The sequence below is a fragment of the Nomascus leucogenys genome, chromosome 8 (genome assembly GCF_006542625.1).
Source record: "Nomascus leucogenys isolate Asia chromosome 8, Asia_NLE_v1, whole genome shotgun sequence".
NCBI classification, from domain to species: Eukaryota; Metazoa; Chordata; class Mammalia; order Primates; family Hylobatidae; genus Nomascus; species Nomascus leucogenys.
The window spans coordinates 108521404-108541419 of record NC_044388.1 but is presented as its reverse complement, the minus strand read 5'-3'; the positions used below and the strand labels follow the sequence as shown (position 1 = coordinate 108541419).

Below are 20016 nucleotides of genomic sequence, written 5' to 3'. Positions count from 1 at the left end.
GGCCTGGGCAGGGAGGAGCCCAGGGAGTATGGCTTGCTGCCCGGGAAGATGTTGATAAGGTATTCCCATGATGAGGCAGTTTGGCCCTTATTCTGGTGGAATGTGATGTTCCTGTCACTTTCTCCCAGCAGAATCTGATAAGAGGCAGGCTGTTTCTCACCGCCTGAACCCCCGTGGAATGTTTCACTTTAACCAACGTCTGCAAAATGGCAGGGGTCTTACAAAATGGTGCAGTTTGGACTAACAGATTCACCCATCCCCAGCACTGGCCACATTTTCTTGCTCTTTCTCTGTGAGTGTGTGAGCATGCACATACACACATTACAGAATCACCTGAAAAAGATCTGTCAACACCATATTTAACCCTGGTACTTCATCGTGTAGCAAGGACCTTCCCATGTATAACTACAATGTCATTATCATGTCCGAAGATTTTAATGTGATACAATAGTGTTTAATATAAAATCCATTGCAAAGTTGAGAATCTGCATTTAAAAAAAGAAAAAAGCTTCCCAGGTGACTGGTGCAGTTGGAGGAGGATTGGAAACCACTAACCTGGATGATATCTAATCTGTCCTCTAGTGCCAGCCTTTCGTGGGTTCATTCATGCATCACTAGCACCACAAGGCTCTGGATAATTGGGTTCACCACAGAACACGTGACACCAATGACGAACCTGGACTTCAAGGCCTTACGTATCAACAGTGGACACCACCACATTTACAGACTTTCTCCAGACAGAGCTCCAACTGCACATCCACATCCCAGAGCAGCCCTTGCATGGCAACATGAGTGCATATATAGGCTCATTGTTTCTCCAACCTGCTTCCCTTCCAGACTTTCACGGAAGCATAGGTTGTGCATTTTTTAATCAAAGCCACTTGGCAGATCACATAGAAGTCAGGTGGAACAGTGAGGGGCAAGATAGTGGAGTAGTAGAAACAGCATACGTCTGATTTCTGGCTGGCCCATTTAAGTCACCTTGGACAAGTTACTGTAAACCCAGGTTTCTCATCCACAAGGTGGGGCTAATAATACCTCATAGACACCTGCAAGGATTAAGTGAGAAAACTTGTTGCCTATATCGTATATGTTCACTATCCAAAAAGGTTAAACGTTTGGTTGGTAAATATAATGGCCTCGAATTGATGGCCAGGTTAAAGCTGCCCTTTTAGCTAAGTCTCTTCAGGACTCCTGTTGAAATGGGAAGACTGGGATAGATCTCCAAAGCTCCTGCTAACTCTAAACTTCTGATACTTCATCCAAGCTTAACATCCATCAGTCTCTGCACCAGCTAGCCCCTGCAGACCTCTGACTTCATCTCCCACCGCCTCCCCTGCATTCACATGCATTCACTTAGGCTGGGCGTGTGTGACCTGTCTGTCACCCTGTGGGTTCACTCTGTGGATTCACTCTGTGCTCCAGCTGCTCTGGCCTTCTCCCAGGTCCTCCAGCAACCAAGTTCAGGACTTCTGCACTCACTTCCAGCCTGGAACACTCTTCTGCCTAGATTTTTTGCCTGCCCTTTCCATTAAGAACTCAGTTCAAATGTCACTCCTCAGTGAGCCCTCTCCTACATCTAAAGTAGCACGCACCGTCCCCTAGTCACTCTCCATCACGTTACCCTATTTTATTTTCCTTACAAGATAATCTGAAATTATCTTAGGTGATTTGCCATCTGTCTTCCTAAGTTGTTCCTGGAGTTCACCAAAAACTGGAATAAATGGAATGCATGCATGCATTAGTACGTCAATGGAGGGGGATTCTGTCCTACTTTCTTCGTTTTAGGAGCATGCTTTACCCCATCTGACCTCTAAAGGACCCAGAAAGAAAATGCGTAGGCAACTGTGCGCGCCTCCGTGGCCTAGCGGCGGCCGTGTTACCATGGCAGCGGGACGCCGAGGGGACCGGAAGGCGACGCACTACTACTTCCGTTTCCTCAACAGTAGTACTTCCGGGTTCGGAGAAAGGTGGCAGCGCTTTCGGAGGGTAAGTTGAAAGCGTGTTTGTTAGTTGTTTCTGTTTTTCAAAATGCGCACGTAAAAATCCAGCGTGGGGTGGTGGGTTTCCCCGTCTTCTGGCAGGCCCGCCTTTTGGCCTGAGGTCTCCAGGCCGCGGTGTTCGCCCCACGCCTTATCTTGGGGAAACTGAGGCTTGGGTCTTTTTTTTTTTTTTTAAAGATGGATTCTTGCTGTTGTCGCCCAGGCTGGAGTGCGGTGGCGCGATCTCGGCTCACTGCAACCTCCGCCTCCTGGGTTCAAGCGATTCTCCTGCCTCAGCCTCCTAAGTAGCTGGGATTATAGGCGCCCGCCACCACGCCTAGCTAATTTTTGTATTTTTAGTAGAGACAGGGTTTCATCATGTTGGCCAGGCTGGTCTCGAACTCCTGACCTCAGGTGATCCACCCGCCTCGGCCTCCCAAAGTGCTGGGATTACAGGCGTGAGCCGCCGCGCCCGGCCGAGGCTTGGGTCTTTGGGAGTGAGAAGATGCAGAGTTCACATCTGGTTAGTTCCTCCGGTCTCAGCCCCGGAGCGCCCACCCGGGAACAGAGCGGGGTCTCTCTCGCACCCCAAAGGCGGTGAGAGAATCCGGGACCAGGTTTGGGCACGTACCTGCAGGGCGGGAAGTGTGTGTTCTGAGTAAGGGGGGATAAATGCATATCCGTTCTTTCTATATGTATCGAGCACTGACTGGGGAGCCATTTGGGAGGAAGATGGCCAGAATTCCAGCCCTCAAGAAGCCGATCGTATTATAACTGCCAAAAGTGCGATGGGAAGCAGCTGGTTGTTGGGAAACATTGTTAACCAGGAAGATGAGACCTGCTAAGGAGTTAGAGGGGTCCTCTTGAGAAAGTGGCTTTCACACTTGAACCAGTTAAAGGGCAGAAAGGTAATGCGGAGGAAGAGCTTTCCTGGCAGAATGTGCTGTTTTTGCAAAGTTCCTGAGACGAAAAGGAAGGTAGTGTATTCTAGGAACTGAAAATAGCAGGGTTTCTGAAACCTAGAGAGAAGTGAGAGGTAGAGAGGTAGGCATGGACTTACCTCTCTCCATCTCTAGGCTAGATTATGAAGAAATGAAGACCCTTGCAGATCTGCGAGGATTTTGACTTTATCTTAAGAATAACACGGGAACCCTAAAAAGTTTTTAGCAGGGAGAGACTATATATTTAGAAGGTTGTACTGGGCTCCAGAGAGCAGCCTAGGAAGTACTTACGAAAAAGAAGGAAAGGAACTGATGGAAGGGGAAATGTTATTTAAAGAAATCAAGGCCGGGTGCAGTGGCTCACGCCTGTAATCCCAGCACTTTGGGAGGCCGAGGCAGGTGGGTCGCCTGAGGTCAGGGGTTCGAGACCAGCCTGGCCAACATGGCAAAACCCCGTCTCTACCAAAAATTCAAAGATTAGCCGGGCTTGGTGGTGTGCGCCTGTAATCCCAGCTACTACTCTGGAGGCTGAGGCAGGAGAATCGCTTGAACCCAGGAGGCGGAGGTTGCAGTGAGCCGAGATCGCGCCACTGCATTCCAGCCTGGGTGAGAGAGCGAGATTCCGTCTCCAAAAAAAAAGAAAGAAAAGAAATCAGCCGGTGGCTCACGCCTGTAATCCCACCACTTTGGGAGGCCAAGGCGGGCGGATCATGAGGTCAGGAGATCGAGACCATCCTGGCTAACACGCTGAAACTCCGTCTCTACTAAAAAATACAAAAAAATTAGCCAGGCGTCGTGGCGGGCGCCTGTAGTCCCAGGTACTCTGGAGGCTGAGGCAGGAGAATGGCGTGAACCCGGGAGGCCGAGCTTGCAGTGAGCCGAGATCACGCCACTGCACTCCAGCCTGGGCGACAGAGCAAGACTCCATCTCAAAAAAAAGGAAAAAAAAGAAATCATCTACTTTGCTCTGTTCGTGATTTATTAAGAGGTCCTAAAAGATGGGCCTGAAAGTCGTCTGTTGAAGTTAGTGGCTTTAAGGACAAAGGCACTCTTGCTGGAACGGTCTTAGTGGAGTAGTGGGGTGGGAGCTACAAGGATGTGGGTTAATAAGTGGATGAAAGGTGCGGTAATGGAAAGAGTGATTTCTCTATCAGGAACTGTTGCTGTGAAGGGGAAGAAAGAGAACAGCTGGATGAGACTTTAGGGTTAGACGACAGTTGCATTTTTTTTAAGTTAGAGGAGATTAAATATTGTTGGTGTTTTGCTAGAAAACACAGGCTGAAGATACAGGAGAGAGATGGGGTACCTGGGGGACCACCATCTCTCTGAGAAGGCAGGAGAGGGTTGGGAGCCAGCACACATTTTCCTTCCTACAACGGAAGGAAATAGCCTTTGACAGTAGGGGCACTTCATTTGTTGCAGCAAGAGAGAGAGAGAGGATGTGGCAGTGCAAGCAGGTGTGTTAGACTTGGGGGAGTAACATATTTCTTGTCTAATACAGCTGATATTTACTACCCAGGATAAATTAGGTAGCTTCTATAGAAAATGTGCTTAGCATTCAGACTTTAAAGACCTCTGATAGAGAGAGAGCTCCAGGATCTATTGTTAGGTGAAAATAGCAAATGCAGATCACAATATATAGATGTTACCTTCTGTGTAAGAAAGGAGAGGAAATATGAGATCATTTTTATTTTTGTACCATGTAAATGTGTTATTTAGCCAAAGATAAATCTAAAAAAAAGGAAACCCAGAAGCAATACAGAGCAAAGAGAACAATAAGACTTGTTTGCAAAATTATATTTTTAATCATCTCTTTTGGAAAGTGCATTTATATTTCTGTATTTTAATTCCAAGTGCACACACCCTATATGTGAGTATTAACGTTAGTGGCTTATGAAATTTATTCCAGTGTATTGCAGAATGTCCGCTCTTTGTTGGACACTAAGAAGGCATATCCAACTTCTTTCACAAAGGGGCCGACTTCTGGTTTGAGGTCAGTGGATACCTGATATCCCCACTGCGAAGCCCTTTTGTGGATCCTGCACTCGAGTGGAGTCTAATGGCTTCTCCATGGTAGAAACACAGAGGGTAACAAGACAGATAAACCATCTTTTTCTTCCTTGTTTTCTTTTTTCTTTTTCTTTTTTTTTTTTTAAAGCAGAGAAGCAGCCTGTAAACGACTAAATAAGTGTTTCTTTTTTAAATATGAAAGTATATTACTTGGGAATCAGGCCAAGCCCAAGGAATCAGGGAAAACTTTCTTGAAGAACTGATCTTCAAACCAAGCTCTGAAGGATGGCAGGAGGCAAGGAGGGTGGGGAGGCTGTGGAGAGAATTTCATGGAGAGCTGGGGGGAAAGGTTGTGGCATGTTTGAGGAAGCAAAACAAGCTGCTTGTGGCTTAAACGCAGAGTTGGAAAGATGAGTTCAGAAGTGAGGCTGTAGGGGGCAGGGGCCTTATGGTGCAGGTCACTGTTATTCTCTGTTAACTATTTTTTTCTCCATCATAAAGGCAGTGGGACCAGACAGAATTCCAGTGAGCCACCTGTGTATCTAGAATAATCTAAAATTTGTAATCATGACTACAGGCTGGTCATTTGTCATACAATTTCATTTTGCTATGATTTTTTCCGCTGAGGGTATGTTTAAAATGCAAAAATAGATGGGGAACGGTGGCTGACGCCTGTAATCCCAGCACTTTGGGAGGCCGAGGTGGGCGGATCACAAGGTCAGGAGATCTAGACCATCCTGGCTAACACAGTGAAACCCCACCTCTACTGAAAATACAAAAACAAAATTAGCCGGGCATGCTGGCGGGTGCCTGTAGTCCCAGCTGTTCGGGAGGCTGAGGTGGGAAAATGGCATGAACCCAGGAGGCGGAGCTTGCAGTGAGCCGAGAGCATGCCACTGCACTCCAGCCTGGGCCACAGAGTGAGACTCCGTCTCAAAAAAAAAAATAAATAAATAAAAAATAAAATAAAATAAACCATTGTTGTCACATTTCCATATAGGAATAAAATGGAAGGAGAATCAAGCAGATTTGAAATCCACACTCCAGTTTCTGACAAGAAAAAGAAAAAGTGTTCTATACATAAGGAAAGACCTCAGAAACATTCCCACGAAGTTTTCAGAGACTCCTCCCTGGTGAATGAAGTGTCTCTTATAACTAGGAGGAAAAAGAGGAAAAAAGATTTCCAGCATCTCATTTCTTCTCCTTTGAAAAAATCCAGAATCTGTGATGAGACTGAAAATGCCACTTCTACACTCAAAAAGAGAAAAAAGAGAAGATATAGTGCTTTGGAGGTGGACGAGGAAGCAGGTGTTACAGTTGTCCTTGTGGATAAAGAAAATATTAACAACACACCAAAGCATTTTAGAAAGGATGTTGATGTCGTTTGTGTTGATATGAGCATGGAACAGAAGTTACCAAGAAAGCCTAAAACAGACAAATTTCAGGTACTTGCTAAGTCACATACACATAAATCAGAAGCACTGCACAGTAAAGTTAGGGAAAAAAAGAATAAAAAGCATCAGAGGAAAGCTGCATCCTGGGAGAGCCAGCGAGCAAGGGATGCCCTGCCTCAGTCGGAATCCCACCAGGAGGAGTCCTGGCTTTCTGTGGGTCCAGGGGGTGAAATTACAGAACTACCAGCATCTGCTCATAAAAGCAAGTCTAAGAAAAAAAAGAAAAAGTCCATTAACCAGGAATATGAGACACTGGCCATGCCTGAAGGATCGCAAGCAGGCAGAGAGGCTGGGACTGATATGCAGGAATCCCGGCCTACTGTGGGCTTGGATGGGGAAACTCCAGAACTACTAGGACCTGCTCACAAAAAAAAGTCTAAGAAAAAAAAGAAGAAAAAGTCTAATCACCAGGAATTTGAGGCATTGGCCATGCCTGAAGGATCACAAGTGGGCAGTGAGGTTGGGGCTGATATGCAGGAATCCTGGCCTGCTGTGGGCCTACATGGTGAAACTGCAGAACTACCAGCACCTGCTTATAAAAACAAGTCTAAGAAAAAAAAGAAAAAGTCCAATCACCAGGAATTTGAGGCAATGGCCATGCCTGAGAGCCTTGAGAGTGCATACCCTGAAGGATCACAGGTGGGCAGTGAGGTTGGGACTGTGGAAGGCAGTACGGCTCTTAAAGGGTTCAAGGAATCCAACAGTACAAAGAAGAAGTCTAAGAAAAGGAAGCTTACGTCTGTCAAAAGGGCCGTAGCGTCTGGTGATGATTTTTCAGTGCCCAGTAAGAACTCTGAGAGCACACTCTTTGATTCAGTAGAAGGTGATGGCGCCATGATGGAAGAAAGTGTGAAACCCAGGCCCCGACAAAAGAAAACCCAGGCCTGTTCGGCAAACAAGCATGTGCAAGAGGTGCCAAGGTAACGAGGGAGTGGTATTCCAGCTGCTGGTGTATTTCTTTTGTATGGATTCTGCCCATGCCTCTTTATTTAGCACAGACTTTTTTAGATGGAGATTTGCTCTTGTTGCCCAGGCTGCAGTGCAATGGCGCGATCTCGGCTCACCACACCCTCCACCTCCCAGGTTCAAGTGATTCTCCAGCCTCAGCCTCCCGAGTAGCTGAGATTGCAGGCATGCACCACCACGCCTGGCTAATTTTGTATTTGTAGTACAGACGAGGTTTCTCCTTGTTGGTCAAGCTGGTCTCAAACTCCCAACCTCAGGTGATCCGCCTGCCTCAGCTTCCCAAAGTGCTGGGATTACAGGTGTGAGCCACCAGGCCTGGCCTTGGCACATACATATTAAATGGCAGAAATCATCAAGAGGTAGACCCTCAATGTACAGAATATCATATATCTTTAATTGAGTAAACTTGGCAGGTAGTTTAATTTCTTCATGTGTGAAATAAGACAGATTCGATTTTCACTAGGAACTATTCCAGCCCTAGAAAATCTATGAGTAAATTTAAAAGCCCAAATTACCTTTGAAAAATAGTCTGAGCAAATAACCAGCGGAAATAGGGCTTAGGGCTGCACGTTTAGCTTCTAGGCTGCCTCTGAGATACATCAAGTAATTCAAGTTCCAGTAAAAAGTTTGAAAATCACGGACTGAGTCAACTCCAAGATCTCATCTTGCTTTAATATTCTAGTAGCCTAAGTGAGAGCCATTTTAAGAAAAGTTTTAAGACCAGGCGTGGTGATTAATGCCTGTAATCCCAGCACTTTGGGAGGCCAAGGTGGGTGAGTCACTTCAGGCCAGGAGTTGGAGACCAGCCTGGCCAACATGGTGAAACCCCATCTCTACTAAAAATACACAAGTTAGCTGGGTGTGGTGGCACGCGCCTGTAGTCCCAGCTACTCGGGAGGCTGAGGCAGGAGAATCGCTTGAACCAGGAGGCAGAAGTTGCAGTGAGCTGAGATCGCACCACTGCACTCCAGCCTGGCGACAGAACAAGACTCTGTCTCACAAAAAAAAAAAAGAAGGGAAAGTTTAAAAGTTATGAGGTCAAGTGATGTATTAATGTTAGTCAACCCAATTTTCTAACCCCTTAGGTTAGAACCTGCAAATGAAGAACGTAATGTGGAAACAGCTGAAGATTCCGAAACAAGATATTTACCTGCAGATTCAGGAGATGCCGATGATTCAGATGCAGATTTGGGTTCTGCCGTGAGACAGCTTCAGGAGTTCATTCCTAACATCAAGGACAGGGCCACCAGCACAATCAAGCGCATGTACCGGGACGACTTGGAACGGTTTAAGGAATTTAAAGCACAAGGTGAGCTTGTGGGGCCTTAGTGTTTGTTGAACTTCCTGTATGCAGAGCTAGCACCTGACTTTCTTTTATGGATGATTCAGATTTATAGATCGACAAGAAGCATTCTTTCGCTGCCTTCACCTCTATCTCCTACCAGAATTGTCCAAGCTGTAAAATTAGCAAGATGAAGTGCACTTGCTTTTCCTCTTCTTGCCCAGTTTCTGGTAAAGGTGACCAGGAAGAATGGGGCTAAAGAGACCAAATAATTAATTCCCACCAAGAAGAGAAGGGACGAGAGGTTAATTGGTTGAGACACTGGAAATGATACAGCAGTTATATAAAATTAAAATGCTGTCAAATTAAAATCATCAACTTTAATGAAGTATCGTTTCTTTCTCCAAGATATTCAATTGATGGTGAGCCAGTTGTAGTAGACTTGATCACCTTCTTGATTTCACTGTTTCTGAACCTCCCTTATTAAGAATTATTATTATTAAGAATAATAAATAACCTTTATTATTCTTAAATCCAATAATAAAGCTTATTGGATTTAAGAATAAACTGCAAATTTAAGCCTGTGTACTACAAATGAGTAGTATTTACTGAGTATCTGCTGTGTGAGACCCAATACAACTGGTCACTGAAAAAAGTAAAAAGAGGAGTCATAACCTTCCAGAATTAATGGGATTGAAGGGATTCAGAAATATAGACAAGACAAATTAAGCAAAAAAGACAGCACTACCCACGTACACACAATTATAGAGTGGTATAGAATCCCATTTTGGTGTATTGTGTTGAAATTTTTATGAGTATGTATTTTATAAAAGACTTTTTTTTTTTTCTTTTCTTTTTTGAGACAGAGTCTCGCTCTGTAGCCCAGGCTGGAGTGCAGTGGCGTGATCTCGGCTCACTGCACCCTGCGCTTCCCAGGTTCAAGTGGTTCTCCCACCTCAGCCTCCCAAGTAGCTGGGACTACAGGCGCCTGCCACCATGCCCAGCTAATTTTTGTATTTTTAGTAGAGATGGGGTTTCACCATATTATTGACCAGGCTGGTCTCAAACTCCTGACCTCATGATTCGCCTGTCTCGGCCTCCCAAAGTGCTGGAATTACAGGCATGAGCCACTGTGCCTTGCCCATAAGATATTTTTAAAGTAAACCTAGGCCAGGTGAGGTGGCTCACACTTGTAATCCCAGCACTTTGGGAGGCCAAGGCAGGAGAATTGCTTGAGGCCTGGAGTTTAAGACCAGTCTGGGCAAAACAGCAAGACCCCGTCTTACAAAAAATAAAAAATTAGCCAGGTGTCACGCACATCTGTAGTCCCAGCTACTCAGGAGGCTGAGGCAGGAGAATCACTTGAGCCCAGGAGTTCAAGGTTGCAGTGAACTTTGATCATGCCACTGCACTCCAGCCTGGGTGAAAAAGCAAGACCCTGTCTCTAAAGAATGCATAAATAAATGTGAAGACTATTTTTAAAAAAGATAGATGAAACAGGAAAGGTCACCTTGGAATAGGATGACCGGGAAGACATTGACAGAAGAGGTGTGGCTTGGGCTGAACCCTGAAGGAAAGGCCAGATCTGCAAGTGCGGGCAGGAGGGCGAATGTCACGTGTTGGGACTGTTGGGCCGAGGTGCTGTCATTGCTGATGAAAAGCCAAGTCATAGGTTTGCTTTTGTTCATTATTAACAATACACACGTTCTCCCTGTTCCTTCCCAATCCTAGGTGTCGCTATTAAATTTGGCAAGTTTTCTGTAAAGGAAAATAAGCAGTTAGAGAAAAATGTGGAAGACTTTCTAGCCCTGACAGGCATTGAGAGTGCAGACAAGCTGCTGTACACGGACAGATATCCTGAGGAAAAATCTGCGATCACCAACTTAAAAAGGAGATACTTGTTTAGATTACACATTGGTAAGTTTAGAAACAATCACTCTTTGACCATCCACAGCCTTCCAGCCATAAACAAGATAACCCATGGTAACTGTTAGCATGGTACCTGGCCCATTGCCTGCAGGCGGCGCACATTAACTGCTGTGATGGCTGATGATATTCTTTTTTTTTTTTTTGAGATGGAGTCTCACTTTGTCACCTAGGCTGGAGTGCAGTGGCACGGTCTCAGCTCACTGCAACCTCCACCTCCGGGGTTCAAGCGATTCTCCTGCCTCAGCCTCCCGAGTAGCTGGGACTACAGGCGCCCGCCACCACGCCTGGCTAATTTTTTGTATTTTTAGTAGAGACGGGGTTTCACCTTGTTAGCCAGGATGGTCTCGATTTCCTGACCTCGTGATCCGCCCGCCTCGGCCTCCCAAAGTGCTGGGATTACAGGCGTGAGCCACTGCGCCCAGCCCTGATGGTATTCTTATTGCCAGTCTGTGCTTTCCGGGATTTGGAATGTGTTCATGTCTCCCAAGTTCAGTGTGAAAAATTAAATGATCAACTTTTACCTTTCTTCCTTGGCAATAGTTATGGTTTTGGTTTCTCCTCCTGTTCCTTATTTATATTTTGTGTACGCTACACAAAGCACATCCTTATACGCACCATGGTCTCCCACGTTTTTTAAGTGTGGCCATATGTGTGCTTTGTAACTGGACCCCTCCGGCTGGAGGTGCTGTCTGTGAAGTTAGAAGGTCATGCTGTCATACAGGATCAGAGCGAAAGCAAATCTCTCTTGAATTTAAAGAGGATAATTTCTTAGGTGTTCTGTGGAATCCACGAAGAAAAACAGACCAGTGCGCCCCCGTTGAGGGATGATTTCACCTTAGAGTGAGAAAGTGAGAAAATCTGATTTGGGAAAGATTGTTGTTCATCTTCTGGAAAACTGTTACCCCGTATTCTCCACCGCAGTGTTCTCTTCCTCTTAATTCAAATTATCTTAAAACGGCTTTGCCTCTTAAGGATTCTTTCCACAAATTGCATAGACCGGAAGCTGGAGCCTCAGGGTACTAAGCATTTAGTTTTCGGAGATCTCCAAGGAAACTGGTGATTGTGTATATCTGCTCTTCAAGACAGCTTTCTTTGGCTGGGAGCAGTGGCTCAAGCCTGTAATCCCAGCACTTTGGGAGGCTGAGGCAGGCGGATCACCTGAGGTCAGGAGTTGAAGACCAGCCTGGCCAACATGGCGAAACCCCGTCTCTACTAAAAATATAAAAACTAGCCAGGCGTGGTGGTGGACACCTGTAATCCCAGCTACTTGGGAGGCTGAGGCACGAGAATTGCTTGAACCCAAGAGACGGAGGTTGCAGTGAGCTGACACAGTGCCACTGCACTCCAGCCTCAGCAACAGAGTGAGACTCTCTCAAAAAAAAAAAAACAAGACAGCTTTCTTCAGGACATAGGAAATCCCAGCCTTAACACAGGGCTTAGGATAGTTCACGTCGTTATAAGGGCTGTTCTGGGTTCCTTTTACAATTGTGACTTCATTTCACGTGAGTCCCTCTGATCACCTTTCTTCTGACTTTAGGTAGGAACATTGCCCGGCCCTGGAAACTTATATACTATCGAGCAAAGAAGATGTTCGATGTCAACAATTACAAAGGCAGGTAAGAAAAAAGTCTTAGCAGCTTGAGACACAGCATTTCTCTAGTCTTTGCTGATACCATGAATCAAAATATTCACAGCAGTGGATTAGCAGTAAAAATAACGAAGATTTGTGTGTGTGAAACCAGATGGTGTATTTGTTGTCAAATGTGTGTCTTCATGGCCTTTTCCATCCCCACCTCTTTAGTGAAGCCTTAGTGACCTTCTGTTTCCTGCATCTGCAGCTTTCTCTACACTTTTTCTTTAGCTCTCCCCATACGCTGCCTCATGCGCTGTGACTCCTGTTTGCTCTGCTCTCTGCTTACGTCGTAAGCTCCTTGTGAACCCAAACATCCCATCTCGACACATGTTCCCTTCAGCACTTAGCAGAGTGCTGTGGGTTTTTAGTAACTATTTGAAGGTGGAAGTAAGTGCTGGGATTAGGTCCCTTAAATGCAGTTCAGTGGTATCAACCCAGGGTGCTTAACCCGGTTGTCATTCTCTCCTTCCTTTTCCCCAAATACAATATCCCATTATAATTTGTTTCCAACATTCCACATTTAAAAACAAACCAAACATAGACCGAGTGTTTGGGTTAGCACGTTAGCACTCTGCTCAAGGACAGAGGGAGAAGCAGGAAGGTGTTAGCTCGGATTCCAAGGGCCCCCGAAAACTACCTTCTACTCAGCTGCTTGACCTCTCTGGGAGGCAGCTTTCATAAATCTTCTGGCAGCGGCAGTTGAGTTCTGCTTAGCTCTGTGATTGTAAACTGAGACATAGGTCATTACCTAAACTTCCAACGTTGATGTGACCTCAGTTTCCTTTTTAAGATTTTTACAGAAAGAAATCAGCCTTAGGTGAGGAAAGTTCACACACAGACTGAGATCTGCCCGGCCTGTTTTTCCCCAACCCTGAGGTTAGACAGTTGTGAACAGAACTTTTAAGAAAATCCACTAAAGGTAACATTTTAAATGGGACTTACAAGAATGCTTTTGGCAGCTTAATGGTGGCAGCTGAGGTAATATATTTCCACCTGTGACACACAGAGCGGAATGAAATTTTTAGAGTAATTTTTAGAGTCATTCTAATAATCTAACAGTTCATCTATTTGTGCTATATTATTTGTGTTGTGGTGATCATTTACCCTTATAGAATATTTTTATAGTAAGCAATTCCTGACTGAAAAAAATAAAAAGTAAAAAATCAAAGAATTATTATTATTTTAATTTTTAATTTTTGTTGTTGATTTTTTGTTGTTTTTTTCTTTTTTTGAAATGGAGTCTCAGTCTGTCGCCCAGGCTGGAGTGCAATGGCGTGATCTTGGCTCACTGCAACCTCCGCCTCCCAGGTTCAAGCAATTCTCCTGTCTCAGCCTCCCGAGTAGCTGGGACTACAGGTGCCTGCCACCATGCCCAGCTAATTTTTGTATTTTTAGTAGAGACGGGGTTTCACCATATTGGTCAGACTGGTCTGGAACTCCTGACCTCGGGTGATCCACCCGCCTCGGCCTCCCACAGTGCTGGAATTACAGGTGTGAGACACCGAGTACAGCAGTTTTTTTTTTTTTTGGAACAGGGTCTCGCTCTGTCACCCACACTGGAGTGCAGTGGTGCGAACTCGGCTCGTTGGAACCTCCACCTCCTGGGTTCAAGCGATTCTGCTGCCTCAACCTCCCAAGAGGCTGGGACTACAGGCATGTGCCACCACACCCAGGTACTTTTTATATTTTTAGTGGAGACAAGGTTTCACCATGTTGACCAGGCTGGTCTCGAATTCCTGACCTCAAGTGATCCTCCTGCCTCGGCCTCCCAAAGTGCTGGGATTACAGGCTTGAGCCACCGCACCTGGCTGACAGCCATGATTCTTAATAGTGAAAAATAGGCCAAGCACGGTAGCTCACGCCTGTAATTCCCAGCACTTTGAGGAGAGGCTGAGGTGGGCGGATCACTTGAGGTCAGGAGTTCGAGACCAGACTGGCCAACATGGTGAAACCTTATCTCCACTAAAAATACAAAAATTAGCCGGGCGTAGTGGCGCACACTTATAATCCCAGCTACTTGGGAGGCTGAGGCAGGAAGATTGCTTGAACGTATGAGGCAGAGGTTGCTGTGAACCGAGATCATGCCACTGCACTCCAGCCTGGGCAACATAGCAAGACTCCGTCTCAAAAAAAAATAGTGAAGAATAACCAGTTTCTGTTCACCATATGCTGCATTTACAGACAAATGTCTGAAAAATGCTACGATGTTATTGTTTGTTTTTGGCTGGGTGCGGTGGCTCATGCCTGTAATCCTAGCACTTTGGGAGGCCGAGGCAGGCGGATCACTGGATTAGGAGTTTGAGACCAGCCTGGGCAACGTGGCTCTACAAAAATACAAAAATTAGCCTGGTATGATGGCATGCACCTGTAGTCCCAGCTACTTGGGAGGCTGAGGTGGGAGGATCGCTTGATCCCAGGAGGTGGAGGTTACAGTGAGCCGTGAACATGCCACTGTGCCCCAGCCTGGGTAACAGAGCCAGACCCTGTCTCAAAGGAAAAACAAAAAGAAATTGTGTTTTTTTAGGACTTCTTTTGTATTGCCTTAGTGATGACATAAACCACCATTCCTATTCAGATAGGAATCTGAAGATGTTATAGAGATTGCTTTTTATTTACTTAAATATTTAGGTGTTTAATCTTAAAATCCATTTATAATATTATAGTGCTTTTCTTAGTACTTTAATATATGTATTTGCTGTATTTGCAGAGACCAGCTCGGTCGGGGAGACCCTAACCCAGCGGCAGTGGAGGAATTAAAGACACACACACAGAAATATAGAGGTGTAAAGTGGGAAATCAGGGGTCTCACAGCCTTCAGAGCTGAGAGCCCCGAACAGAGATTTACCCACGTATTTATTAACAACAAACCAGTCATTAGCATTGTTTCTATAGATATTAAATGAACTAAAAGTATCCCTTATGGGAAACGAAGAGATGGGTGGAATTAAAGGAATAGGTTGGGCTAGTTAACTGCAGCAGGAGCATGTCCTTAAGGCACAGATCGCTTATTATATTGTTTGTGGCTTAAGAATGCCTTTAAGCAGTTTTCCGCCCTGGGCGGGCCAGGTCTTCCTTGCTCTCATTCTGGTAAAACCACAACCTTCCAGCGTGGGCGTTAGGGCCGTTATGAACATGTCACAGTGCTGCAGAGATTCTGTTTATGGCCAGTTTTGGGGCCAGTTTATGGCCAGATTTTGGGGGGCTTGCTCCCAACATGTATTTTTATGTAGGACGAATGCACTTTACATTTCTTAAGTAATTACATATTTACAGTAAAGCTATTTGTTGCATGTTTATGGAATGTCTGTTGTCTGACAAGCATTATGGATGCCATTGTATACGAAACCGACAAGATCTCTGCCCCCATGGAACTTCCCTTCTAGAGCTGTGTCTTCCAGTATGGTGACCAGCAGCCTCCTGGGCCTGTGGAACATTTGAAATGTAGTTAGTCCACATTGAGATGTGCTGTCAGAGTAAAACACATGCTGGGTTTTGAAGGCTCAAGATGAAGAACCGAATGTAAAATACATCATTGATATTTTTTGATACTGATGACGTGTTGAAATGATAGGCATTTTTAATATATTGAGTTCAATGAAATATATTATTTTTTGTTTTTGTTTTTCATCATGCAACATGTCCATGTAAGAAATATATTCTGAAAGTTCCTTTTATTAAAACTAGGTAAAGTGAATTTTCCTATGACTGCTAGGAAACTTAAACTCCGTAAGAGGCTCGTATTATGTTTCTGTTGGGCAGTGCTGGTCTAGAGGAAGAGGCGTGAACAAGGGAGCCTGCGCACGTGTGAGTGCAGGTTGTGACCAGTGCTATGAAAGAGAAGCACGGTGTACTCCAGGAGCAATCAACAGGGGGACTTCAGGCTAAGGGGGTCAGGGAGGCGCTCCCTGAAAAACGCACCCTTTAAACTGCACTGGCGAGCATGCAGGCACTGTCCAGGCGGGGTGGAGGAAGGCCATTTCCACCACAGGGACAGAGGCTCTGAGCTGAAGAAGGGCTAAGTAATTGCTCTGGCTGCTGTTCAGTTGAGCCAGGCCTCTGGTCTCGACTTCACTGATTGATTGATAGGCTGACCACCATTGAGACGCCAACAGGAAGCGAAGAGAGCTGTGACCGGGTTCCCTGACAGCCGGCCCCATTCAGCTTTCCCCACGATTGCTGCGTACTGGGATGAAAATACCATTTTTAATCTGATAGTTTCAACTTGTAAAACATTTTCCCTTTCTCCTAGGTATAGCGAAGGAGATACTGAGAAGTTAAAGATGTACCATTCTCTCCTTGGGAATGACTGGAAGACGATTGGTGAGATGGTGGCCCGAAGTAGCCTCTCCGTGGCCCTCAAGTTCTCACAGATCAGCAGTCGTAAGTGGCAGCCCCCAGTGCCCACCTCGCTGAAGAAATAAGCCTTAACAAGCCTGGTTCAGCCATAACCGATCCAACGCCCAGAAATCACCACAGACCTGTCTTCTGCGAGAGCTTTGTTTCTTAAGCTGTTCTCTATACTAATTTGTTTGGTTTCCTCGTGTATTCAGTGAAGCCATGTAACCTTTACCCACTAGGCTGATTTTTACCACACTTCAGTAACTGTCCGTGCAAATATAACTGCCAAGTGGACCAGGACCCCAATAAACTGGTGGTGGGAGAGCCTGGGTGGAGGGTCACTTCCCCGCAGTGGCACGGGACACCTTGGGAGGGAGGCAGGCACGCAGTTCGTGCCTGTCAGGCGGGGACTTTTCTCAGAACCAGTGTTGGTGACCTCCTGTCTCTATCTCCTCTTTCCTAAAAGGTTTCCTTTAAGAAGACAGTCCTTATCGGGTTTCTGTTTAGCACAGGGGCTCACATACTCCGGCCACACAGGTAGTGCCTTGCAGCCAGTTCTTCAAGTTTCCAAGAAGTAAAGGAAAATCTTGAATCTTTTTTTTTTTTTAATTTTGTGAACTCTAGATATCTTTTTTCTTTCTTGGAAATCCTTTGATTTTTAAATATTCATCCAAATTGTTATTGAGGGGAAAATGTAACATTCTGTGGGCCAGACCAAAAGCACAGCCAAACAGCTGCCAGTGTGAGGCTCCTTACTTAGTGTGACTGTGAATGTCTCTGGTGAAGAAGGGGAAACCATCGATACTTTGGGCATCCGCCACAGATAATTGGCTTCAGAAATTCTCAGGTGCCTTCATCAAGTACTGTGTTGGTATCAGTGTAGCTATTATTGTTACACTAGGAACTCTTGGCCAAGAGACATGTACATAACATAAAAGCCATTTGGCTGGCTTTTTTTCCCCCATTAAATGTTTGGGAACCTCACAGTTTCATGCGGGAGACATTGTTCTCAGAAACAGGATGAACAACTGTTTTGAAATAAATAAATAAAACATTGCTTTAAGAAAGGACTTATTTAATAACTTCTGGCTTTAGTTCTTAAAAAGAATCCATGACCGTGTTAGTAATTTCATTTTAATATGCACATAATTGTGTTTGTTTTATGTCTGTATAATTGAGATGCCCATTATTTTCTGAAAAGTACCTGATTTATTTCATTTTTAATATTGTGTTTGAAAGCAAATAGATGAGCAACTGTAAGACCATCTTTTTATATCTACAGAAAGAAATCGTGGTGCTTGGAGTAAGTCTGAAACCCAGAAACTAATCAAGGCTGTTGAAGAAGTGATTCTAAAGAAACTGTCTCCCCACGATTTAAAAGAGGTGGATTCCAAACTCCAAGAAAATCCTGAAAGTTGCCTATCAATTGTTCGGGAAAAACTCTACAAGGGCATATCTTGGGTAGAAGTAGAAGCTAAAGTGCAAACCAGAAATTGGATGCAGTGTAAAAGTAAGTGGTAAGTTCTTCCCTCTCTCTTTCTCTATCTCTCCAGCTTTTGTGGAGAGGTGAGGTTACCAAGAATATCTGTGTAACTGCCGTGGGGAAGCTGATGTGTCAAGAACAATCGTGTCTAGTCTGCTGCCCCCACTGCTTCCGTATCACTCTCTGATTTAAATTAGCACGTAACTAGCCCTGATGCATTGAAGAGTATATGCTTTCCTCCTAAGGAACTTGAACCTGTTTAAAACAATATTGACTTCTGATTTCTTTACTCTCTAAGTCTTTAATAAAACAAGGTAGCAATCTGTTGGCAGCATTAGAAAAAAAGGGGCCACGCACGGTGGCTCATGCCTGTAATCCCAACACTTTGGGAGGCTGAGGCAGGCAGATCACTTGAGGGCAGGAGTTCGAGACCAGCCTGGCCAATGTGGCAAAACCCTGTCTCTACCAAAAATACAAAAATTAGCCAAGTGTGGTGGCTCACAGCCACCAGTAGTCCCAGCTACTCAGGAGGCTGAGGCAGGAGAATCGCTTGAACCCAGGAAGTGGAGGTTGTAGTGAGCTGAGATCGCCCCATTGCACTCCAGCCTGGGCAACAGAGCGAGGCTCTGTCTCAAAAAAATAAAAATAAAAATATATACAGAGAAAAAAGATAGAAAACTAACATACAGAGAGAAATCACAAGTGTAGTGATCAGCAGCAGCTCCACCCTTCTAATGTGCTTTCTGCTTCCACGGTTCCTCAGATGAAGTGAGGTAGACATGCTCCTGGCTGCATCAGTCACATAGAGGCAGTTTCAGTCCTGCTTCTGCCAACATTCTTTGCTGGATATAGCTTTTCCAAGACCTGGAGAGTCGTGGAGCTGGATGTCTAGCTGCAGTGAACCCCTCAAACCAGTGGTTCTGCATGCTCATGACCCCCCACCACCTTGCACATGAAGGGCATTCAGTGGCTCTTGAATAATAAATAGGAGTAAAATCCACAGTAGACATATTTTGTGTTAAAAGCACACTCCTAGATCACACTGCTTATATACCTTACAACTCCAGGGGAATAAACTCCAAAGAACAGGGAATGTTGGAGGAACCAGAGCCCTTTTTACCTTTATTTTTAGCTAAAAGAAGGAAGAGCGAGGGCCGGGCACGGTGGCTCATACCTGTAATCCCAGCACTTTGGGAGGCTGAGGCAGGTGGATCACAAGGTCAGGAGTTCAAGACCAGCCTGGCCAACATAGTGAAACCCCGTCTCTACTACAAAAAATTTGCCGGCGGGATGGCGGACATCTGTAATCCCAGCTACTTGGGAGGCTGAGGCAGGAGAATTGCTTGAACCCAAGAGGCGGAGTTTGCAGTGAGCCAAGATCATGCCATTGCACTCTAGCCCCAGTGACAGTGCCAGACTCCGTCTCAAAAAAAAAAAAAAAAAAGGAAGAGTGAGTTATAAGCCTCAATTGGAGGATGACATACCAATGTTAAAAAGAGGACATGGTGATCATTCAGGGTAGTACTGGTTCAGGATCAACATAATTAAGATAACATGCAAGATTTAGCTATTAATTTGAGATAAAAATAGGAAACTTAAACTCTGAACGTATATTTACCTTGTGTAACATTGAAATGACCTCCACTGGTACATTTCAACCCTGTAAACATGGATGGCTCTCATTAAGAGCAACGGTGTTGTTGATCAGTGTGTGTATCATGTATCTCCGTTACCAAGAATGTAAATATAACAGCTAATGATCTGCCTATCAGATTTTGACAAATTTTGCTATTCAAGATAAGTACTTTTAAAATCTCTTTAATTGGATCACTGCCTTTACTAGAACCTTCAGTCACCCTGCAGCCACTAGCTTTGGCATTAGAGGAATCATCAAATCATTTCTCACTTTACTAAATTTGTCTTATTTGGTGTTCCAAGGCTGGTAATGGTAATAAGAGCAATGCCTGTCTGTGCATAAATAGTCAAAATACATTGAGG

General features: G+C 45.0%; 1 protein-coding gene across 1 annotated transcript in view; it reads left to right on the top strand.

Annotated features, from left to right (window-relative positions):
* Nucleotides 1-1933: 1933 nt before the first annotated feature.
* The window catches only part of TTF1 (transcription termination factor 1), a 30493-nt gene continuing 12410 nt past the window's right edge, over nt 1934-20016 (top strand). The window contains 7 exon segments of the mRNA XM_030818085.1: nt 1934-1989; nt 5934-7307; nt 8439-8662; nt 10367-10552; nt 12102-12180; nt 16447-16577; nt 17818-18052. Coding sequence (XP_030673945.1) covers nt 5941-7307; nt 8439-8662; nt 10367-10552; nt 12102-12180; nt 16447-16577; nt 17818-18052 — 2222 coding nt within the window. The 5' untranslated portion in view covers nt 1934-1989; nt 5934-5940.